We start from the raw sequence: 24,812 nt of genomic DNA on the forward strand, positions 1-24,812 counted from the left end.
GTTGCGGGTGTTGAGTGGTGCGAGGGCAGCATCGCTGTCCAGGTGCTGTGGCGTGGGGCTGGGTTTTAGGATGCGGTTTGGAAAGCATGTCTCAGAGCAGCAGGTATTCTGCTTGGACATCCTGCATCTAATGCTGGGGTTTGCTGCTGGTCTTGGAAATGAGCTGGGTACAGATGGTTAGGGTGGAATAGGGAGGAGAGCTCTTTCAGGGCGTCGTGTCACATGTAGACAGGACTGTCCTTTCAGGCCTGCAAAAGGAGGGGTTGGGTTTTGGGTATCCTAGCGCAGTCATCTTGCTGTATAGAATGACAGCTAAGGAAATAAACTGGTTGAATCCTCGTGTGCTCTCCTGGGAATTAGGCTATGCTTAAAATCGAATTGTGTAGCTAATAATAAATTAGCCTGTTTATTCTGCCTGTTGTTTTAGACAAGCAGGTTCGTTTATCTGTGCAAGAAGGAATTGGGTGGAGCATTGGTCTCCCTGTCTTCCTTAGGCCAAGTTTTGACTCACTCCCACATACAGGAAGTAGTACATAGTTACTTGAGGACAGACACTTGAAAAGTATGATGTTATCTTCTAAAATTTTTAATAGTCAGAGCTGTGTTAAAGAAATACAAAAGCATCACTGTTGGAAAACACTGAGTCAGAGATTTACTTCATGCAAACTGTGATAATGTCATTCATAAAACACTTTGCCTTCACAGGTTTTTCAGTTCTTGAATGCAAAATGTGAGTCTGCATTCCTTTCCAAGAGAAACCCCCGTCAGATCAACTGGACTGTTCTGTACAGGCGTAAACACAAGAAGGGACAGTCAGTAAGTATATACCAACTAAAGGCTGCCAAAAGATGTGGTCACTGGTCTGTTAGAGGTCACTCGAGCACACTGCTGTTCAGCAGAAGTGTGACCCATATAACCAGGATGACGACTGACCAATAAGGGTGAAAATGTGATTGCAGTTTCGTGAGTTGATACACTGCTTTGTAGTTTAAAGGTAACCAGTTCAGCAAAAACATTATATTTGGGTTGTAGCACTCAGAGCCACAGTAGGTTCAGTAGATCTTAACAGTATAGGAATGGCATGTTTTAAAAGATTAGGGAAAGTGAGTAATGCTATTTAATATGCAGACTTTCTAAAAGTTTGATCTTGTAAACTTCCTGAATGGTGACAGCATAGATGATTTGGGAGTTTAGGGGGCAGGGATGGCACTTCTCATGTACTCTTTTTGAAAACCTTGGGCTGTAGCTTAGCAGAAGGCTTTTCCTATGTTGTTACTGCATGAAAAAGATAAATCACTAAGGCATGTAGCATGAGGTATTTCCAGTGCTCTCGTTTAAACTTGCACAGCAGAAGAGCATTTAGTGAGAGCTCACATCAGTGCTGAAAGTCAGTGTTTTTACCAGTTTGTTTGAAGAAGGGAAGTTGGTGATCGATGGCTTACACTGCTGCCTAGCACTTGATCCCACCTGAAGAGATGTGGAGTGTCTTCCTTTCAGAAGATTGAATCAAATGGACTTTATCCCCCCTCCTTTTTTCCTTCTGTGAGTTACAGAAGGCTGAACTTCTGACATTCTTCCAAAATATTTTTTCTTGGTACCTTGCTGTAGAAGCCTCAAAGATAAGGGAGCTACTGCATGTTCTCAAACACCGAGACCTGGATAGCCACGAAGCCGTCCGAGGATTGTTGGTAACACACTGAGAAAGAACAGGAAGTGGCTGGAGAAGGAGCCACACAGAGGCAGGGCAGCACTTCTCTGTAACCAATAGAAGAAATCACCAAAGTGAATAAAATTCTACTTCAGTGCCCAGTTTTACAACAGCTTCAATCTCAATAGCACCTTGTTTCTGTAATTGTCTTTAGCCATTTATTTAATGTCATGTGATGCTAATTTTCTTCATCTTGTGCCATTGTAGGAAGAGATACAGAAGAAGCGCACGCGCCGCGCTGTCAAGTTCCAGAGAGCCATCACTGGGGCCTCTCTGGCTGAGATTATGGCTAAACGAAACCAGAAGCCTGAAGTACGCAAAGCACAGAGGGAACAAGCTATTAGGTGAGAAGTCAGAGATCAGTGGGGTTTTTAGTTTGTTTTTAATCACTATATTTGTCTGTAATATCTTGGCAAGAGACTGTAGCAGCAGAGTCTCTTCTTGCCCTCTCCCGTAGTGAAAATATTTTTTTTTGTCCCACAGAGTCCTGCTGTCTCTGTTGTAGTCACCCTAGAGGGTAGTGACTGCAGAGGAGAAGTCTGCAATAATGCATCCTATTCCTGACCTTAGGGAGCTCTTACAGTGCTGAGACAAAGAAACAGTGAATGGCAGACTCGGATAACTGTTCCTCTTTTTGTGTTAATTAACAGGGCTGCAAAGGAAGCCAAGAAGGCTAAGCAGGCAACCAAGAAAACAGCTGTTTCTGCTGCAAAGGTGAGATATAGTAGACAAAAAGAAATCATGAAATGGAATACACCATGTTGTAACACAACACACAACATTCTGCTGCAGGACTTAACTGGAAATGCCCATTTCTGTTTTGAGGAAGCATTTGCATATTTTTTCTTTTAATCTGAAAACACCTTGACAGACTTCTAGTAAAGTTAAACATACCCAAATAGCTGAACAGAATTAACTTTTTTTTACAGAATAAATAAATATTACAGTAAAACAACTTTCTGGCTATATGTTAGAGATACTTAATAGATAAAAAACTTGGTTGGATGTAACATTTTCACTGTCTAGGAACTTAATACCAATATATTGATGAGTGCCACCATCTATTTCATTATTACTTATGAATTAATACCCTATGCTGGCATGATACATGTTGTAGGCTTAGTGGTATGTGTGTAAACATCTATTAACATGATTCTCATCTGATTGTAATTCTAATCTGAGCTGATTTAAATTGCCTAATTTTGACATATATCCCTGTATATGTCAAAAATATATACAGAGATGCTTTCAGGACTGCAGATAAATTGCTTCTCTTTGTTCATACCTAACTATTTCTCTCTAGGCTCCTACAAAGGCAGCACCAAAGCAGAAGATTGTGAAGCCAGTCAAGGTTTCTGCTCCCCGTGTTGGTGGAAAGCGCTAATTTGCCAAGCTGTTGGTCATGCTGAATAAACATCTTGTTAACTTTCATTACTTGTGCCATGTTCTCCTCAACTGTGTGAGATACACTGAAGAGAAGGAATCTGAAATAACCATGTCTGTTTTTTGCAGACTGAAAAACATCTTATTGCCCTAAACCACTTGTTTCTTGGACAATCTGCAGTATTGGTACCTTTCCCAAGTCGTTAACAACTGGCTCATTGACAGGGAAGGTGGAGCTGGTGTTCGCAGGGAGTTCTTGCTGGAGGACAGCACAGCACATAAGTTTATTTTGTATCTGTGACAAAAGACATAAAAAGAGGTTTCTAAGCTCAAGAGATGCAAACTGAAGTGGGGGTGAAGCAGTGCCATTTGTAAGACACCTAGAAAGGTTAATGCAGTTCCTGTGTTGTGCAATGCACATAGCAAGATGTAGAGAATCAAAGGAGGAAAAGGTTGAAAAAAGGGACTGGACTTTCGTTTCATGGACTATGTGGCTCTTAAAGGTTCACATGCAATTCATGGGTCAGGAAGTAACAAAACGATGGATTGCTGGAAGCTGTTGTCAGGAAAAAGATGCCTGTGAAGGTTGAATGTGTTCAAATACAGCTGACAGTACGTGCTTGCTTAAAGCCTGTTTAATGAGGTTCATATTTAACTTCCAGAATGCAGATGGGGTTTCCCTTAGTAATTCACCCTCCCACCACTAGAGGGATTGAAATTTCTCATGGGAAATACCTGCCTGCCTTAGTAATTATGCTGTGCAGACAACATGCCCAAACTTTGCCATAGTTTTGCTGGACAGCAATAGCCCTGGCAAAGCAATGTCCTCTGACTTACCAGAACCATAAAGAAAACAAACCTCTATTTTCTGGATGAGCTACTTCTCAATTTACTGATGCCACATCTTGATACCTGTTAGCTTTGAGGGCTTGCTTTGTTATCCTACTAAACTGGTCAAGGAAGCAGCTGTGTTCTTACAGTTCTGCTTCCTGCAGTTCTTTAGGGCTTCAAACGCACAATGGCTGTAATGGGCACTCTGGGTTACAGGCTGTGTTTTTGAGTTATGCTTTGTTTTGAGTTTCCTAATAAAATAGATATGGGTCTGGGTGAAGTCTTCAACCCTTTTAAAAAAGGCCCAGCTTGATTACATTAATGGAATTTGCACGGTTACCTTCCAAACAATTCTGCTTTTTGGTAATTAAAAAATGCATAGGAGCTACTCATGTTTAGAATGAGATTGAAGGCTTTTAAACTGATTAAGATACTTGAAAGTGAAGGAGCCAGAATTTGGAAAGGATTTTTAGTCATCTAAAACTGAAGGCTGGAAACACCACTGAAAATTACCTATGCTAGTGGTGATGATACAAATCCTGATCATGTCAGTGTCATACAAAGCACCTGGTACCCTGCGCCCTTGTGAAAGTTTTCAGCTAAAAAGCTGAAAAAGAAGATGAGCTTTTACAAACAATCTGCTTGAAATACCATTAATATAAACTGTCACATAGGACTAATTTAAAAGACACTATTTGTTAATTCTTTGAAGTTTGCAGGCTTTGGCTGCCTGGTGTTACTGCAGAGGTGCCCTGAAATACTTCTTCCTTGATGTTTATGGCTGAGTTCTAAATGATCTGGTGGAGTAACAGCTCATCAGGTTACTCCTGTCACAAGCTATGCTTCAAGTGAGTGAGGCAGCCTGTTCAGAGCAGGACATTAACCTCAGCTCAAACATAGTTGTAATACAAGGAATTAACATGGGAATTAATATCGTGTTTTCCTAATGCAATGTCATTGATCCTCTATCAAGTATTTATCACCAAAAATTGAATACTTAAATTGGTCATAGGCCCAAAAAATAGGTTGAAAAGGACCTCCAAAGGTCAGCTACTCCAACGCCTTCCTCAAAGCATGTCTATTTACATCAGGTTGCTGAGATGAGTATCCAGCTGAGGTTTGAACAGCTCCAAGGACAGAGGTCCCAGAACCTCTTAGGGCAACCTGTTCCGTTATTCGACCACCACCGTCGTTAAAAAAAAACCCCAAACAAGCAGAAACCGGAACCTTCCGGCAGCCTTGCTCCATCCATCGGTGTCTCTGTGTGTGGGACCCCTGTGCTGCCAAGTACCGAGCGCAGGGTCTCCACTGAGGCGCCCTTAGCTGGGCGGACACCCCGCGGTTCCTGCCTTTCATTTCCTGTCGCTGTTACGAGTGTAAAAGCCGGGTCAGAGTTCAGACAAGGAGAACCAGCAGCTGACGTTTAAAATACTTTCTCCCTCGCCTCTCACAGGTGATACAGAGCGCACCGAGGCCCGCGCCGGTGCTGCTCCTGATCACAGTGCAGCCCGAAGCTCGCTGTTCGTCTGCTCGCTGCCCTTGCTCCCGTGGCAGTTCTGGAGCGGAGGCCGCTCGTTTCGGAGCCAGGGCTCCAAAGGGATTTATTTATTCGGGAGCGCTCACGGCGCCACGGCCGCGCCCTCCCTGCAGGCTCTGCCCGGCTCCAAGATGGCCGCCCCGGCCCCCGCGCGGCCTCTCCTCTGCCCCGGTTCCAAGATGGCCGCCCCGCTCCCCATCGCGAGGCGGCGCCTTCTCCGCGTGCCCGCCCCCCTGCCCCGCCCCTCCGCGCGCGGTGGCCCTGCGTCACTTCCGATTGTGCAGCAGCCATTTTGTCTTTCCGCGCGGCCGCTGCCCGAGCTTCTCCCCTCCTCTGGCCGCCGCCCGGGCCGCGACACTCCAGTTCCCCCCCGGGCGCGGCTGCCGTCTGGCCCCGGGCCCAGCCCCTTCCCCGCCCGGCAGCGGCCTCCGAGGGCGCGGGGGGCAGCTCCCGCGCGCCCCCCCCCCCCGTCATGTCCAGCGAGGAGAGCTACCTGGCCATCCTGCGGTACCTGACCAACGAGCGGGAGCCGTACGCGCCGGGCACGGAGGGCAACGCCAAGCGGAAGATCCGCAAGGCCGCCGCCTGCTACGTGGTGCGCGGCGGGACCCTGTACTACCAGCGGCGGCAGCGCGACCAGCAGCGCTTCGCCGAGCTGGAGGTGGTGCTGCAGGCCGAGCGCCGCGCACGCCTCATCCGCAACGCGCACCTGGCGCCCGACGGCGGGCACCGCACCCGCCTGCAGACATGGCAGGGGCTCTCGCAGAAACTGGTGGAGAGGTGGGTGCACCCGCGGGACACGGAGCGGGCGGGGGCTGCGGCTGCTGAGGCGCTAGGGCAGAGTCACAGGCTGGGACAGGCTGGGAAGGACCACAGTGGGTCGTCTGGTCCAACCTCCCTGCTCAAGCAGGGTCATCCCAGAGCACACGGCACAGGATTGTGTCCGGACGGGTCTTGAATGTCTGCGGTGAGGGAGACTCCACACCCCCTCTGGGCAATCTGTTCTAGCACACAGTCACTTGCACAGTAAAAAAGTTCTTCCTTATGTTCTGGTGGAATTTCCTGGGCATCGGTTTCTGCCTGTTGCCTCTCGTCCTATTCCTTGGCACCACCGAGCAGAGCCCGGCTCCATCCTCTTGACAGCCTCTCCCTTCTGATACTTACAGACACTGATGAGGTCCCCTCTCAGCCGTCTCTTCTCGAGGCTGAACAGACCTAGCTCCAGTCCCTTAGTTATCTTTGTACCCTCCACTGGCCCCGCTCCAGGAGCTTCGTGTCTCTCTTGTACTGCAGGGTCCTGAAGGGATGTCCTTGTGCCCTCCCTGGAGAGAGCAGGACAGCAGATTACCGGTGCCACCTCGAAGCACGTGGCCTGTGTCACTCCTCAAGGGGCAGGGCTCACTCTGCAAGGTGCACCTTGGCCAGCAAATTGTCCCAGGGCTTCTTACCCAGTAGCCCTCTTTTGAATATATGGAAACACGGAACAGGACTGTCCCCCTCCAGGTGTTGCATACAGCTCGGTTAAGGCAGGGACTTCTTAAACGGAATGCCTTGTATAGGGAGATAATCCGTTCCATGTGACCCCGGGTTAGCTTTTAACTTCATCCGTGCATGTGATCGTGTTTAGGTACTACAGCTGCCAGTGGTGGTTTGCAGTCCTGGCACTTGTTTTTATATTTATCTCTTTCTTCCAATGAGAAGCTGAAAAGACCAGACCAATTCTCAGCTGAGTCCTGAGTGATATCACAGCTGCTGAAAATGGTGGTGCATGAACAGCAATAATTCCCAGTTGAGGCCTTCTTTTGGTTGAGCCAGTGACTTGACATCTTGTTCCCTTTGGATTTGCTGTTCTACTTTTAGTCCTAGGTATCCATTAAAAAATATCCTGCTTTTCACTTGCCAAGGGCCCAGATTGTATCTGTATTGCTTCTCTTGTTCTACTTTCTTCATCAGTCAGCAAGTCTGTCATTTCAGCTTTGGTTTTCCCTATCTTAATTTGGAGGGGGTTTGCTCTGGATGCAGCACATCCTTCCAGTACAGATCTGCTTGACTTGAATACCCTTTGATGTGGAAAAGAATTTGTTGTCTCAAAGTTGATATATCTATTCTGGATATATCAACCCTGTGGTTTCCTTGCCTTTATCTGCATTCTCATTGTCTGCCCAGTATTGGACTGTTCTATCATCTACTATCACCCTGTGCTGGAAACTTCCCCGATGGACCTCATCACATCATCTATTTGTCAGGAGAGAGCATTCTGTATCCTGCATCTTTTGAGATTACTAGTCACCTTTATTTGCACAACCTGTACTCTCCTGTTTCTCTTGCACCGAAAATACTCTAATTCATTCCCCGCTTTCAGTTCAAGTATTTCTTACCTGTGTCTCCTTTAAAACATTGTTTTCCTTTGCCATTGCAATATTCTTGGGCTTCCAGTGGACAGCAGCTTTGACCCAGGTGTCATGTGGGAGATGGGTGTCAGTCTAGTGTTTGTCTGCTCCAGCTGGGAAGCAATGGGCTGGAGCATGGCTGGCCCAGGGGCCAGGACAGGTGCTGGGTACGTGATTTGAAGACCAGACACCTCCTGTGCTGAGAACTAGCCCTGATTTGAGATAAAATCCAGAAAATGTAAAAGTGTTTGAAATAGGCACGAATGTCTTGGGTTGCCTTAAGTGTGTGTTTTCCTGATCTTTACAGGGATACATATGGAATGATAGTGCATCTCATGCCCTGAGAAGGTGTGAGCAGTGCAAGTCTAAGACTCTGTCAGCCGAGTTTTTGAGCTGTGCTGGGTTTGAACTATAGAGGCATGGCTGTTACATATGTTCTTATATTCTCCTAGTGAAGGAAATCAACTTGGATTGAAAGCCATACACAGAAAATGTCTGGGTAACTAGAAGAGGACCCTGGGTTTAGGAACTGTTAAGTATCTAAAATTATTTAGTTACACTGATTAGAGTACTGGTGGGAATTACTTGGTTTAAATTCCAAAATCATAAGCAATTGATTTAAATCAGTGTTAATAATATGTATCATCATCATTGCATAAAACACAGTTGATCCCAATTTTTGTAAAAACCCTTAGGTGAGCAGTCCAATTCCTGTCCTCTTCAATAAGAACAAGCCATTCGTGTTGGCTAAATGCAGGATTACATTGCAGGTTTAATTGTCTTGGGATTCTTGCAGTAAATGTCTTAAGTACCATTATTTTTTTCTAGCCTTAAAAATCTTTCTAGGAGAGTTTGCTTGATGTAGTGACATTCTAAATGTTATTTCAAATTAATGGGTTACAGTAGTAACATGCAGTATCATGAAATGGTGTGAGAGAATCAGAACTGGTAATGTGAAGTAGGAACATGTAGGTGATTGACTTCCCTTTCCTTGGTTAGCATGTAATATGGTTATGCTAATCACCTACATGTTTAATTGTGTGTTTAAGATAAATTCAATTACAATGAGAAGCCTAATTAAGCTCCATTAATTTTCCTTAGGTATCCTTAAGCAGGTTAAAGATTACATTAAAGAATGCAGCAAGTGCCAAGAAAAGCTGGATCGCTCTAGATCTCTGTCGGATCCTTCTGAAATGCTGGGGGAACTAGGACTGGATGCAAAATCTCATGAAGATAGCAATGAAACAGATGATGAATTGAGTAACACAGGATCAATTCCAGCTGGATCCCCAAAGCCTGTGAAGAAGAAGCCAATAGCAAAGCATGAGCTTGTGTTTGTAAGTACCATTGTTTACATCTGAATGAATTTGAATTGTCTGTTTCTGCATTCTTGGTCATGTACTTATTTTCCATTGTCTTGATAATCTTATAATAGCAAAACAATATAAATTTTGCCAAAGATGTTGAATATGTGCAAACGGGTTACTGGTATAGATGGCATGAAATTAATTATAGTACACCACTGTTGGAAGAGAAAATCATCCTGACTCCTATTTGTGCATATAGAATCCGAGGTAAAATGAATGGCAAAATTACCAGTGGTCAAACATCACATGCAACATTGTCTTGGGCTCTTTATCTGTTCCTTAATAAACGATGCTATATTGATACATAAAGTTCTCGTTCATAAGTGCAGGCTCATGGGCATGTAAATACACGAATCTAGAAACCATTTCAGACTGTAGCGTAGAAAAATATGGTCAAAGAACTGTTTCAATGTGTCTTCCCATTTTTCCAGTTCTGTGCTTTACCTGTGTTTGCAGGGAGGGTGAAGCTTAAAGAAGAAAACAATAGTAAATTTAAGCTTTATGTTATACAGGCTTGAACTGATTGCATGGTTGCAGAAAATAATCCTTTTCTGTGTTTCAGTGTGAATGCTTAAAAAGGCACAATCTAAATGTAATGAAATTTTCATAATGTTGTTTATGACAGGTGGACAGTAAGGGCCTTGTGAAGCAGTCATCTTCCAAACATTGTCTGTCAGTCTTAAACCAGCTGAATCAGCAGAGGCTTTCCAATCAGTTCTGTGATGTGACTTTGCTGATTGAAGGAGAGGAGTACAAAGCTCACAAATCTGTCTTGGCAGCCAACAGCGAGTACTTCCGAGAGCTCTTCATTGAAAAGGGAGCTGTCACTAGTCATGAAGCTGTAGTGGATCTGTCAGGTGAATTGCTGTGGGTTTCAAAGCTAGAAATCATAATATCCTAAGTAAGGTCTTTAATTCAGTCTTTTTTGAATGTTCAAGACAACCAAATATTTTTATCATGCTTTTTTCTCTCTTTTAATCTAAAAGTATTTTATGTGGATTTTAATGCTAAAGCGATCCCTCTGATTTTGTCTGATCTGATTTTCCATGGACTATGGTATTTCATCTTAAAATATCTGAGAAGCTTTTGATTGATTTTTTTACCTTACTTAAGCATGGTTCCTCCTTGTATTAGTCACAAATATTAAAAGGGAACATAATCAAATGTTGAATACATCGATGGGGGATGTTGCCTAGCTTCTTGGAGAGCTGTTTAGCTTACCAAATGCTAAATTGTTTCTTAATTCTCTGAAGAAGTATTATGCATGTCTGCTTATTTCTCAAACCTTCTGGTATGTTAAAGATTAGAGACAATTCTAAAATTAATGCTTTAAAAATATGTTTGTAGTGATGAAGAAGACTGTACAGAACATATGCCTTCTGCATTGCTTTCTCATGAGTTCTTAACTGTGCCTGTCTCTGCGTGAACAATACATTTCTAATGTGAAGGTCCAGAAGCTCCCCCAGATCAAATGCTTGATTCATGATTTACACAACTGTGGAAAATTTTACCAAATTCTTATATTTAAGCATTTCTATCTATATATCCATATATTTGTTGTTTCCAATAGCTATTTTTTTGTTTTATTTTTCTGCCGCATCAGTTGATATTTAAGTCCTGAGTGCTTTCTGAATGTAGCAGGTCCAGAAAAATTTTGGTTAAATTAATGTGTTTCAAAAATATTGTGGCTCTCCGAGCATCTTGAAACATTTTTCTAGGGAATTTTATTGTGAAACTACCTAAGTTCTATGTAGTTATTGGAAAAGTTGTCTGAGCTTACTTACCCATAGAAAATATATGAGGAGGAAGCTTTTGTGTAAATGACAACTAATTGAGTCCCAGTGGAGAGGCTTCAATGTTATTTCAAAGTATGTTTTGCTCTAAATTTCAGACTTAACCATATCAAAGGTGAACTGTTGTATTCATCATGGAATATTTTGGTGTAATTCCAGGTCATCGGTACTTGCTCTAATACCTTGTTTTATTCCTGGTAGGGTTCTGCAAGTCCAGTTTCCTGCCTCTGTTGGAATTTGCTTACACTTCAGAACTAACTTTTGACTTCTGTAGCATGGCAGAAGTGGCCATGCTTGCCCGGCATCTCTTCATGACGGATGTCCTGGAAATCTGTGAAAATGTGCACAAACAGATGGAAGAGAAACAAATCACAGTGTACCAAAAGGGAGACATTCAAACTGTGGAGTCAACACAGAACTTAGCAGAGCAGGCTGAAGTTGAGACACAGCCCACGGATGGTGCTGAACAGCTTAAGCTCACAGACAGTGAAGTGCCAGTAGCTGTGAACGGAGCTCCTTCTTCTGCTGGGACAGAGGAGGCAGCAGCACCCCAGCCCAACCTCCTGCACCCAGAGCCTCTGGAGGCCACTCCCCATGATCTTCCAAAGCCTGTGGAGCAGTGTGAAACAGCTGAGAATTACATCAAGATCCAGCTGATGGAGAGCATTTCAAACAACCTCTACGAAAGGTTGGGTGTGGAAAATGTGGACACAGAGAGTCAAACAGAAGCTGAGGCCGTTCAAAATGAAAGTGATAAAGCACATGTGGACACTGCTGCTGAAGACTCCTCAGAGACACTCACACAAACAAGTAATGAACAGAGCATCCCAGTTTCCCCCCAGGAAAACCTTGCTTCCAACCAGGATGATACTTACAAGAGCAAGCTTCGCCAGCGTTCTGTCACTGAAGGGGGATATATCAGATTGCATAAAGGAATTGAAAAGAAACTGCAAAGCAGAAAGACAAATCCTAAATCTGCAGTACAGCAGGTATTCTATCTGTCATAAGGCCTGTTGTCAGTAATTACCAGTGTTTCAAAACCTATCTGAAAAGACTGCTTCCCAAAAAGAAAACAAACAAACAAACAAACCAAAACAAAAAACCCCATTGACTTGGCATCAATATTCCTTCCATATTAAAGATTTTGAGAATGCTTAGTGACCTTAGCCCAGCTTAAGTATCTTCTCACAGCAATCTTCTGTGATCTGTGAATTTAATTCTTAACTATCTCATGTGTATGTCAGTCATAGACAAATGTATTTATATGTTAGAGAAGTGAGACCCTACATTTGTTCAGACTGGAAAACAGCATTGGGAAAGAAAAATTTGACATCCCATGTGGATCTTAAGATGTAGTCATAAGTCACAATAATGCAGTCCTGCTACCTTCAGATTGGGGTCAGTTCAGAAAAAAAGGTTCAAAGAGCATTGATGTTAAAAACTCTAGCACTCGAATATACTAAATGTTTAGCCACCAGTTCCACACACAGGGGAATAATTTGTTATCATTACAACACCCTCATAGCCAGAAACTGTAGCATTAGTCTCTTTCCTACTGATGGACAGTTCAAATCCCAGGTGTTAGAACTAGCACAGTCAAAATACTTGAGCAACCTCTTTATGAGGGTTGGAAAATGACAAGTTTTTGTTCTGTTTTGGGAGGGGGGAATATTTACCTTCAGGAACAACTCCTGTTAACTTACTTTGCAGTTTTTAAATCCAGCCCATTGACGCATGAGGTCCACAAACAGTGGCCACCTATGGAAAAAAGCAGTTGGTTTAGATAATTGCTCAGGATTGGATTCAGGAATGGGTTTCTCCTTTCCTAACTCATTTCATAGCTTTTAACACTTTTTGTCTCGGGCATCCCTCAGCTTCCCCCTATGGCACTGGATGTGTCATAAGCTTTGGGAAGGAGACACTCCTTTCTGAGTTCCCAGGTTTGATGCTGGCAGAATACCAGGAAACTGATTGCAGGAAGAATGCTGCCAACTTGAATTACAGTGCTTCCACTTGGCATACAGATACTGGGGATGAGGTGTGCTGTGTAGGAATTACTTTCCAAGCTCTTACTAACCACACACTGAACAAAATTACTTTTGTGGCTTCACAATTCTGCTAAGTTTGCATAAGTTTTCAGATCAATAGTAAAATTTAAAAAAATATATGAAAATGTTGTCTCTGTATTGAGTTTGTTTGGCTTCCAGAGGCATGGAAGGGCTGGCATGTTTTAAAAACTGTTAGATACCTTGCTTGTTGGGAGAACAGGACAAAAAAATAGGGATGCTTGTATTTCCTTCGCTTGCCTTATTCTCAGAATCCCAAAGGGTCCTGATACAGGAAATTTCAGCCTGATCACTTACAATTTGGCTTCTAAAGAATTTGACAGTGAGTTTCTACAGAGGAAAATGAGATTATCAGCTCCAGGTAGCACTGTCAATGATGCCTAACAAAAAAACACTAGTGCTTTACATAAAAAAATCTCCAGGAAAGCTGGAATACTCTTAATCTGAAAGAATTTATTTGCTTAAATACTGTGAATTTTTGGTAGGTTATTAATAGCTCATAGGCCTTTTTTTTTATTTATTTAGTATGATGACTTTTCTAGCAAAGCTAATATAAATTCTGAAAAGGGAAGTTGGGGTTCAGCAAAGGGTTAGAAACATTTGATGGAAATTGTGACTGGTAGTACTTTGTGATTTCCCTGTAACTATCCCTTAGCTCTCACAGGGCTGAATAGTTATTTGTCCCTGAACTGCTAAATCGTTGTGTGCCCATTATCATAGCCAGTTTACAGTTTTAAGACCAGTTTGTCACTCACCATGAGATCTGTAGTTTTGTAGTGAGCTGAAATAAGGTAACTTTCTAGCAGCTAAGTTAACTTTGCAAAATTAACAGGTATTATAGCAACACAGAAAAATCAGGTTTTAGTACTCACTTGCAGAGGAAGTATGAAATACAGTGTAATAAAATTCATTCAAGAGTTATGTTTTTCCAACCTAGGTTGCCATGAAGCTGGTACAAAGAGGGAAAAAAATGAAACAACCCAAAAGAGACACCACAGAAAATAACGAAGTTGAAGCTCAGCACAAGTGCACAGAGTGTGGAATGGTGTTCCAGCGGCGCTATGCACTTATAATGCACACACTGAAACATGAAAGATCTCAAGAATATAAATGTCCTGTAAGTTGAGGGTGTTTTTTTTTGTCTGTAAACCTCCCTCTTAATGAAAATTCATTGAGTAATGACTTTAGTAATTATTTTTTCTTGCCTTTTCTTGGTACAAGCTTCTATTTTCCTTAAGGATTTCAGAGTCAGATGCAGTCTTGATCTGGGTGGGGTGGGGTAAAATGTGGTGCAGCCACTTAACCTGACAGCACTGTGTGACATGGGAGTATGCCTGCTGCTCAAGACAGTGCTGACGTGGGATTTACTTTAGCATTTCCAGTAAATTTGCAACTGTGTTTAGATTCAGCTGGAAGTTAGTGTCACTGGGAAGTGATCAGGGGTTCTGTCAGTAGCCATAAGATTAAAAATGTGTAACTATTAATTAATCTGAGATAAAATACCTGTTGGAGTCAGGTTATAGATTTAACCATAGTACTCTACTCAAAATCTTTGATTACCTTTTTGTTTTTTAATATAATTTTGAGCGTTAAAAGCAAAGTCAAGTTGTGATATTTTCTTTGCCAGCTGTGTAAGAAGGAATTCCAGTACGGTGCCTCCCTGCGGGCCCACCTTGTCCGGCACACTCGGAAGAGCGAAGCCAACCCCGCAGCTACGAGTGCAGAAGGGACGGGTGTGTCTGCAGTGAAAGGGAGAACCAAACGGGAATTCGTGTGTGATATCTGTGGGAGAACTCTGCCTAAGCCCTACTCTCTCAGAATACATATGCTCAAACATACAGGTGTAAAACCACATGCATGCAAGGTAAAGTCGTTTTACCCTCAGAATCAAATCAGTAGCGGTCTCTTGATATTTTGGTATTGATGCTGTGCCCTAAAATTCATGTTAATTTTAGTCACTTCAGAATAGGGAATGCTGCTGTAACATCCTGATGAAATTGCTTGCAGTCCGAGAGCAAGAAAACTAGAATGAATTTGAGTCGTTAAAGTCCACATTCCTGTGTCTAGAAGAATGTCTTCCCTCGAGTATTCCTTTTTTTAACAGGCCAGTTCTGTCACTGGTGCAAAATCACAGGCATGGCCATCCTAGTTCCCAAGAAATACAGGAGGTTTTGTTGTGTTTGAAGTTAAACACATATTATATAATGATTTTCGTTTGTCCTGTTTCACCACGTACGGATTTTTTTAGGTTTGCGGAAAGACCTTTACATATAAGCATGGATTAAAAATGCACTTGGCTCTCCATGAAGTACAGAAACAGTTCAAGTGTGACTTGTGTGAAAAGTCTTTTGTCACAAAAAGAAGTCTTCAGGAACACATGAGCATTCATACAGGTAAGTGATGAGAAAGGGAATCCTTTTCCTTTGGCTGGCTGTTCTGTGCTGCTGAACTTCGTTATTGTTCTTCAGTGTCAAAGGCACTGTTTAAAAAAACAAATGGCAGTTTCTCCTTTTTCCTCTAATGGTCAGGCAGCAGAAATAGAGGGAAGGAGTCATTTTCTGGGCTTATTTTTCCATAGCTTAATGTTATTATGCAGATGTTCTATACAAGAACAGGGAATTGTGGTTGGTTTTTCCTGTGGTTTTATGTACATATTAATTGTATCATGTCAATTCAACAAAAAATAGACAGCAAGCTGGAATGTTTTAGAGCACTTACACTTCCAGCCTATACTTCTAGAGGAAAACAAGTTAAATCTCTCAAAATCTCCATGTACGTTTTACAAGACTTGCTGAACTAATGCTGACATTTTAAAAAGCCTAGTGTCTTGAAAGATCTTAGGATGTGAAAGAATGACAGTATAATAATTTAATACAATTATATATTATATTTAATATATTAGTACTCATCACTCCTACATTGATGAATTGGAGCAGAAATTTTTATTTTAAGGTATTGTTCCACAAGTTCAAGATTTAATACAATTAATTAAGCAATGCTGTGTTGCTGGAAAAGTTGCATAATATGTGAACACAGGCAATTGTGGGGGGAGGGTTTCACACAAGAGGGCAGTTTTTAGGCTGCACTCTTCTCATGACTGATTAGTAGCTGCAATGAGGTACTTGTGTGTAAAAAAAAAAAATGAAATAAAGCAGTTTAGAGCTGCTACTCCACTCTTTGTGTGTTATTGCATTAGCACATACAAAATACACTTAAAAATTCTGTCTGTGTGATTAAACCAACTTCTCTTTGTAGCACTGCTCTGATTACTTAAGATAAACTATATGAGAATTAAAAAAAACACTCTCACAAAGCACTCCAGAGAAATGGAGGCCTGGCTTGGTAACATATTTTGTTTTGCTTTTTTTTCAGGAGAATCCAAGTATCTTTGCTCCATCTGTGGAAAATCCTTCCACAGGGCATCAGGGCTCAGTAAACACATAAAGAAACACCAACCAAAGCCTGAAGTTCGTGGATATCAGTGTACTCAGTAAGTTGGTTGGTGGGTTTCTTTGGTGGGCTTTTTTTTCTTAACATTAAGATCCTCGTAATTTTTAAGGTCAAAAGCAGCTCCTTGATGTAGTGTAAAACTATTCCACTGGCCTGGGATAAGACTTTTAAAGCATAAAAGTAAAAAAATGCATTTTTGTAAAGACGTGTTGGAGAGCAAAAGCTTGGTTTTAGACTGTTACCTGGCTCTGGTTTCACACAGCTGTTCTCTAATGAGTGTGTTTGCACTGTAATAGGTGCTGGAATCTGTAGCTATGTGGGTTTACAGCTCCTTTGTAGGACAGAGGAGTGGTAAGGTTGTCAGAGGCCAAGGGCCTTCAGCCTGGTTTTGCCCTCTCTAAGTGTGATAGGTGATTTCAGTTTAATTTGAAAATGTCCTGTATAGTCTACAAGGTCAGGTACTTGTGTGCATCATAGTGCACACTGTGTTTAGCAAACAGCTCTGCGGGAACATCATCATAAATCAAGACTCACTGACTGTTGCATTTAATTTGATTATAAAACATACAAAACCACTTAAATATCTTTGCATTATGTACTTCAGTTTAGCAGAAAGTGTTCTTGGAAAGAGTGCATCTCTTAGTGCATTAGTGAAACGTGGATACTTTTTCCATGACCAAGCAGACTATAGGGGAACCTTTCAAGTGACCAAGAAGGACAAATAGTGCTTAATTTTTTTGAACTCTCAGTTAGGTCCCTGGGAAGCTCTCTCAAGTATTAAGAGGAGTTGCACAATTTATGAGTGCCTGTAGCATCTCAAGGTTTTAATGAAAGCAGTAATCTGAAGTATTGTTAAAGGTATCTCTGGTAGTGCTGCTGTGTGCTAGCAAAAGTAATATTTTCTGAGTGCTGAAAACTTACTTTAATTCTGTCAGCAATGTTTCTTAGAGCTTTTTAATGCTAAAAATATTAATTATAGAAATACAAAGCACTAATAGAGGCCACAGACACTATTTCATGAAACACACTAGGGAAGGCAGTTTTGGTTTGAAGGCGAAATATATTTTAAAAATGAATTTTTTTTATTTAAGGCAGTAGAGTAATGGATGGAAAAGATCACCTAGACAGAGAAGATATTTTGAATCCCCAGCTTCTTCAAGACAGACACAGTCCTTGCTGCTTCTGCTGCAAAGATCTCTACTAAAGATATAATTGATGTTTTCACAAATGGTTCAGAGACCTTCACTAAGCAATAACCAGACTTTAGTTTTTTAATTTGGTGGCTTGGAATGGAAACATCACTGCCAGGCTTTAGTTTGAACTTCTGGCCAAGCTGAGTGAAGCTGAATATGAGTTATTTTCCTAAGATGGTCATGGAAGTTTTTCAGTGAAATATGTGTTTGATAAATTGCAGTAATGTGTAAGTGTTAGAGGGTGGTGGTTGTTTGAGTTTTGTACTTCTCTAATGACTTCTCCAAATATGCAATCCTTGAGGAGAGAGCACCGAGTGCCAGTCTTTGTGATACTTTTTGATGTGGCTCTGTGAACCAAGGATCTCCAAGAGCCCCATTTGAAGAGGAGCTGTCAGTTTTTCCAGCCTAGGAGGAGGAGTTTGTTTGGGTGGCTCAAGGATCATCACCTATTTTCCCCCCTGCCCTCAAAAGCAAAGGAGACTTTTTCTCCTGTCCAGAATGCCCATTACTCAGGAAATGTAATGTAAAAAGTTTTGTTCCTGCGTGGAAGCTATTTTATATTTTCAGATTCCACTGGAGGTTGAGAATTCTGAGATTTCCTCATTCCGGTGGTTGATCCTCTACAGAAGTTGAATCCTCCACCTTTGCTTGCTGACATTTCTCTGCCTCTGTCCCTTTTTGAGTCGTAGAGCTCTGTGATGTTACATGAGCGAGGAGATAGAGATGATCAGCAGAATTTCTTTCAAAGGGAGAAACCATGTCTTTGATTAGACCAGTCTCTGTAGTTTTCATACCAAGAAGAGCTATATAGTCATATTGTGGCAAGGTATAAATGAAGGAAAACAATAAGGTTGCCTGGGTTTATATGTGTATAAGCATCCTGCTAAGGAATGAGTATCGCTACTTTCAGATGCTTTCTTGTAGGATCATGGATTTGATATTTTCATTTCTAAAAAAACTACATTTGAACATTACAAAGAACAAATTCCAGTTGTCTGTGTATCAGTAATTAATCCTCTTAAGGGAAGAAGCAGCTGTTAATGCCCTCCTATGTTCATATGGTATAACACAAATTTCTTATGTCTCCAAGTTGTTTTGACTTTGATTATTCCCCATCCAAATCACAGAAAGAATGTAGTTATTCATAAGAGACAGTGTGTTTCAGAGGTCCTCAGGTTTTATCCCAGGCTTTCAAACAAGCTGCTGTTCTTTTTAATTTTCCCTAGTTTGGAAAGGGATTGTGCTTTATATAAATATTGATGATGCAGTAGGTGTTCTCAAAGACTTTAGTTGCTACTAAAGAATAGGGTCCCAGTGCCTTTCTTATATAGGGTGCTAAAACATTTACTCTTACAGGTGTGACAAGAGTTTCTATGAAGCTCGAGATCTTCGGCAGCATATGAATAAACATTTAGGTGTGAAGCCATTTCAGTGTCAGTTCTGTGGAAAATGTTACAGCTGGAAGAAAGACTGGTATTCTCATGTAAAGTCTCATTCTGTCACAGACCCTTATAGGTAAGAGAAAATTAACAACTGAAATGTACTAATCAAAATGAGGTTATACAGATCCACAGCCAGCCAACAAGGAACTGCCTAGTCCACTCTGAAAGTACCAATTGATTGGTGGTGACTGGGGTCTTGAGAATGGGTGGGTGACTTTAAATAGTGTGGTTTAGCTGTTAACCTGCTGAGATAGTCCTGGGACTAAGATACATGACATAGTATGAGGATAAATATAATCGATGAAGTTAGAAATGCTTTGTGTGGGATCTCACTTCCCTAGGAGGTAAGTGGAAGCTTTGTGGCTGTGGATAAGAGAAAATGTAATTCAGTCCAACAGTGTTACTTCTAATTAGGGAACTGCTTGTTATATGAGACAGTATTCTCATTAAACTTTGCCTACCATAACTCAAGTGCATTTTGGTTTAAATACATAAGCGTACCATAATGGTTTTAATAGATTTCTCACTTAACCCATTTTAGGTGTAATGTATGTGGAAAAGAATTTTATGAGAAGGCTTTGTACAGAAGACATGTAAAGAAAGCCACACACGGTAAAAAAGGAAGAGCAAAACAAAATTTGGAACGGGTTTGTGAGCATTGTGGAAGAAAATTCACCCAACTCCGGGAATATAGGAGACACGTGAACAATCATGAAGGTATGTAGAAAACAAACAGTGATGATGCCCCTCAACCCCTAAAACCATGGTGGAGAGAGGGATAATTATTTCTTTGAGTCTGTGTATATCCTATCTGGTAAGAAACGTAGGAGTTCTTACAGATTCTCCAGTTAGGTTTAAGCTAGTCCTGGCTTGATACCTTGCTGCCAGTGATTCCCAGAGATGGCTTTTGGGATCTTTCTAAAACTCCAGTCACACACAGGGACAAGGCCAATTTGTCTTTCTCAGAACTTTAATGGAAGAACTTTTTTACAAGGGATTAAAAGGTGTAAATCTGGCAAAGAATTGGATGTCGTAAAACATTCTCCACACACAGTTAAAATAATCTTCAGATAGGAGAATGACTGGCCTAAATTAAAAAAAAAAAAAACAAAACAAAAACCAATGTTGGAAATTGATCAATTTCTTGATTTTTAACAAGCAGTAAACTATGGGATGCTTGGTGAAAATATGAAAACATTTTACAGTTTTCTTTTTTAAAAGTATGTGCATTTTTACTTTAGATGTGAAGTATGAAATTGATTTTTGAAGTATGAAATTTGATTTTTGATTATTATGTTGTTGCAGCTGTGCTGGGAGTCTATATTCTCCTATTGGAGGGCAAATCCCACTTTTTGGAAGCATTTCTCCTTTTAGAGAGCTCTTATGAGTAAATCTAATAGCTGTCTAACTATTGAGGTGGAGATTTTTTGTTTGTTTCTAAATAAAGTGTCCTGCAATAGCCTGATCTTCAGTAACTGTGACTGAGGAAAAGCCAGTATTGAGATGGCATTGGTCACCACCCATACACCCCGTTAGATATTACAGACCATGGAACTTGGATGTTATGAGGGAGAATAAGATTATAGAAACATCAGGTGCTGTATTTGAACATATGCAGTGTAGAAGAGGAGGTGAAACAGGTGTAGGTGTACAGAAGGACTTACAGAAACAAAGGGTAGCTAGAAATAAATGTAAGTGACAAATTTTGTGAAGTAAAACACGGTTTCAGAAAGGCATCACCAGCAAAAAAAAATAATTAGATTTGATATTATTAAGTAGTGTGCACTTAAAACAGGGAAGAAACTTCATTAAAAGGAATCCTGAAAAGTTTTGAAGAAGTAAAATGTTAGATTGGTGTCTTAGTTTAACAAGATTACAACTTAAAAATTAAGAGACTTCAGGCAGAAGTGTGGAAAAGGAAAAGAAACAGCTTTTTATTAACAAAATCTGAATAAACAACAAATGGTGCAATCAAAAACTTTCAGAAGAAACAGAACAAAGTCCCAAACCCCAGATGGGGAGGAAGAAACCTGCGGCAGCCCGGGGGAGAAATGCAGGACTGTCCCAGCAGTTCAAAAGCTGCTCGCAGCCACGTGTGCTTGCAGCCAGCAATGAAAAAAGAATGAAGTCCTTTTCCCACAGGCAGTCTTGAAAGCAGAATACTTTGCTCTGAGATGGGTTGGTCTCTCTCAGTCGTCCTCCATGAGGTGTCCTGTGGGGAAAAAATTTCCTTTCAGGAAAAGAGAACGAGGCGGCCAAAAACCAGGCTCCTGCTCTGTCTGGTCCCAGACCAAACCCCCAAAAGCCCCCAAACAAAAGACTCCAAGCCCTCCTCGCCCTGCGCAGCTGTGCAGCTTCGCTCTGCCCCCACCTCCATCCCAGAAGAAACAGATGGGGGGGCGGGGGCACCACACTGGGAAAAAATTCCAACATTTCTTTTCAAACCTATGACAGTTGAGCTGAGCACTTGTTGAAAATCTTACCATTGAATGTATTATGGTTGCATTATATTGTAACCCAGAAGTGGTGAACAGGATCTCTTTCTTACATGGCAGATCTTAGAGCATTCCTTTTGTTCTTTCATACTCCTCTTTTCCCTGTCAGTTCTCGTCATGGCTCATGCCTGTTTATGAACTCTGGTGGTCATCTCTTCCTTGCTTTCCCCCGAGCACAGGTGTGAAGCCCTTTGAGTGTCTGACGTGCGGGGTGGCCTGGGCCGACGCGCGCTCCCTGAAGCGCCACGTGAGGACACACACCGGGGAGCGGCCGTACGTGTGCCCGGTGTGCAACGAGGCCTACATAGATGCCCGGACCCTGCGGAAGCACATGACCAAGTTCCACAGGGACTACATACCCTGCAAAATCATGCTGGAAAAAGATACTCTTCAGTTTCACAACCAGGGGACGCAGGTGGAGCACGCCATCAGCATTTTAGCGGCAGACGTGCAGGAGCAAGAAACCGAGATTAGCTTTGGTGCTGGTGAGGGTGAGACTGTGGTAGTGACAGGGGAGACGCTTGAAGCCATCGAAGCAGTTGCAGCTACTGAGGAATGTACATCAGTCTCTACTCTTTCTGACCAAAGCATCATGCAGGTGGTGAATTATGTATTGGCACAACAGCAAGGACAGAAAATGGCTGAAGGGACGCAGGCCATTGAAACTGTAGAAGTAGAAGTGGCCCATGTTACAACAACAGAGTCCATTTAGTGTATGAGAGAGCATGAAGAGTGAGGTGTTACAATCTGTGAGAGGCAAGTATTGAATGGGTTATCTGGGGCTTTCAGTGATGCCTGTTTTCAAACAGTTACTCCTCAGTGCTGAACATTGTGGTGACAAAATACTGCACCACGCACTAGAGGGAAAAAGTTAAGATGCTCCAGTGTGGGCCAAGGCTTTGAAAGCTAAGATGTCTGTACTGACCATAACTGAAAGAAAAAAAAAGTTAGAATAATGTTTTTTGTGTCATGGAGTAAGTATCATGCTGTAACTTAAAAATTAAAAGAAAAAAAACATATTAAAAGGCTGCACTAAAAACTAGAAATGCACAGCTATCGGTAGCTTTCGTTTTTTGTTTTAATGTGCATTTCCTCAGGTTTGTGAGCAAATTACTTCTATTGGATTCTGTCTGTTTACTCCCCAAGACAAGGGGGTGTTAGAATGCTTTGTGCAGCATGTGCTTCATGTGACATACAAAAAAATTGAGGCTTTTCTATTTGGGCAGAGGCACCATTGGCTGTTAGTGAATCCCAGTTTGAAGAATTGACTTAAATTCCGGGTTGGTGGGTGGCAGTCCAAGGTGCAGCAAAACACTGTTAAAATCTTTTACACATAATGGGCAGGGATCTTCTGAAGGCTGAGGAAGTGGTTCTCCAAGATGATTGTGAATTCAGGTTGACCAGAGGACAGCCTACTGCAGGGAGACTCCTTAGAGAAGTCAACTCCTTTTCATTTGTAAGGGAGGAGCTTTCCCTGCAGCCTCCGTGCACAGCCGTGTTCAGGTCAATGTTTGGTTGTCTAAAGGAAGCTGTCGCCAGCACTGGTGTCTGTACCCAAAGCAGGCAGCCTAATGAGGGATGTTTCTAGTTTTGCTTTACATTTAATGTACAAACTCTCAAGTGAAAAAGGTGTAGCAGCACACTTCTTTGGGAATGTAAACACGGTGAAGAAGTCCACCTAGTTACGATCTGATCTTGTAAGGAGGAGGAGCCTTGCTAATTCCCAAATAGGACACACAGCAATATCAGGATAGAGAAATAGGAAAATCTTAGTATGGGGTAAAAATCAGATTTGTCTCAAAATTACCAGTGTCTCTAGACCTTATTACTGCTGCTGTAAGAAAATACTTCTAGGGCCAGTTAATTACCCAGTGTTACACCACATAGATGGAAAAATCCTTACTAGGTGTTTCTGCAACCACGTGTGGCTTGGCCCAAGTTTACATGTTCCTTATTTAATACCACCAACAGTGCACATCTTGATGTGTACAAGGTGTGGGTTCTTTTATTGTTGGTTGTTTGGGTTGTTTTTTAAGCAAGCAGATGTTTGTTGAGGTAACTGAAAGTGCTTTGCATATGAACAATCAGAACTGTCTTTAAATTATTCTCAGTCTATAGTGGTATCAAATATTTCCTCATTTGGACAGTGGCAAGATACCCAGGGAGCCAGAAACCTGTACTATTGCAGGGTAAACTTCATTAATAAAACAACGTGCATATAATTCTGTGCTACAGAAACAGATCCACTGAAGAAAATTTAAGAAACCCTATGGCAAAGTAACCACCTCATTTGAATTAGTATTTCTACCTTTCACCTTATTTAACTATGTGAGTATCTGTCTACTAAGCTACAGAGTGGACTGTTCTTTTTATACTTCGCAATCCTGTAGATAAGCAGTTATTGAAAATTTTTCGGCAATGTGTAGTTTGAGTTCCTGTCTTGGATCCGAATTAATTTGTAGATGTCTATTTCAAAGGTCAGGGTCTTCCTTCAAAAAAATAATGTAGTTATTTATACATCCTGCAGCCCTTTACAGTTGTATTATTTTCTAATTACCAAATGGAATAAAACTAAAATTAATATTTAAAAAAAATACTGCTAGCTGTAACTTGAATTTTTTATGGTCAAGAATCTGGAGATAGCCATCCTGCTTAAAATTAAAATACTGCCATTATGATGAAAAAATATTTAAAAGAGCACTAGGTAAAGTTTAAATTTACTTAAATTTACTTGTTTTTATTCTACAAATTATTACTAAAGTGAAGAAATGTTCAAGGAAAAATAGCTGTAAATAATGCTAGAACATTATTTGTATATTTAGTGTGTTACCTTACAAAAAGAATATTACCAGCACCTTAGTTTAATCTTTGGTGCATTTATTTATTTGCCCAACCTATGGAAGAGGCAGAAGTGAATGTGAATTTCAGAGCCTTCCTATCCACTGTAAAAATGCTGTAACTGACTCAATAGACTGCTCTTTAAAAACAACAACCAACCAAACAAATCCCAAAAGGTTGTTTCCTAAACTAGGTTCAGCCAGGAATGTCAGAGCTGAATGTTGTGCGCCCCTTTCCTGACACGCTGTGCCTTACCTTTCCAGAACGGCGTGAGGTAAGTAGGGAGTGTCACTTTTGGCTTTGCTGTTCCCACGTATGT

General features: G+C 41.5%; 2 protein-coding genes across 2 annotated transcripts; both read left to right on the forward strand.

The window, feature by feature from the left end:
- Positions 1-687: 687 nt before the first annotated feature.
- RPL24 (ribosomal protein L24) lies at positions 688-3,139 on the forward strand (the record flags this gene model as incomplete). Its single annotated transcript, XM_029960628.1, has 4 exons — positions 688-816; positions 1,916-2,052; positions 2,359-2,422; positions 3,012-3,139. Coding segments are annotated over 4 exons (411 nt in total), but the record flags the coding sequence as incomplete, so codon positions are not given.
- Positions 3,140-5,931: 2,792 nt separating this feature from the next.
- On the forward strand, positions 5,932-23,659 carry ZBTB11 (zinc finger and BTB domain containing 11). Its single transcript, XM_018074674.2, is given in 12 exon segments — positions 5,932-6,227; positions 6,229-6,239; positions 8,951-9,186; positions 9,842-10,073; positions 11,211-11,998; positions 14,013-14,192; positions 14,703-14,939; positions 15,324-15,468; positions 16,448-16,565; positions 19,075-19,233; positions 19,702-19,877; positions 21,835-23,659. Coding segments are annotated over 12 exon segments (3,111 nt in total). The 3' UTR covers positions 22,368-23,659.
- The last annotated feature ends 1,153 nt before the right edge of the window (positions 23,660-24,812 follow it).

Source organism: Manacus vitellinus, unplaced genomic scaffold (genome assembly GCF_001715985.3).
Source record: "Manacus vitellinus isolate BGI_N305 unplaced genomic scaffold, ASM171598v3 scaffold_28_pilon, whole genome shotgun sequence".
Taxonomy (NCBI): domain Eukaryota; kingdom Metazoa; phylum Chordata; class Aves; order Passeriformes; family Pipridae; genus Manacus; species Manacus vitellinus.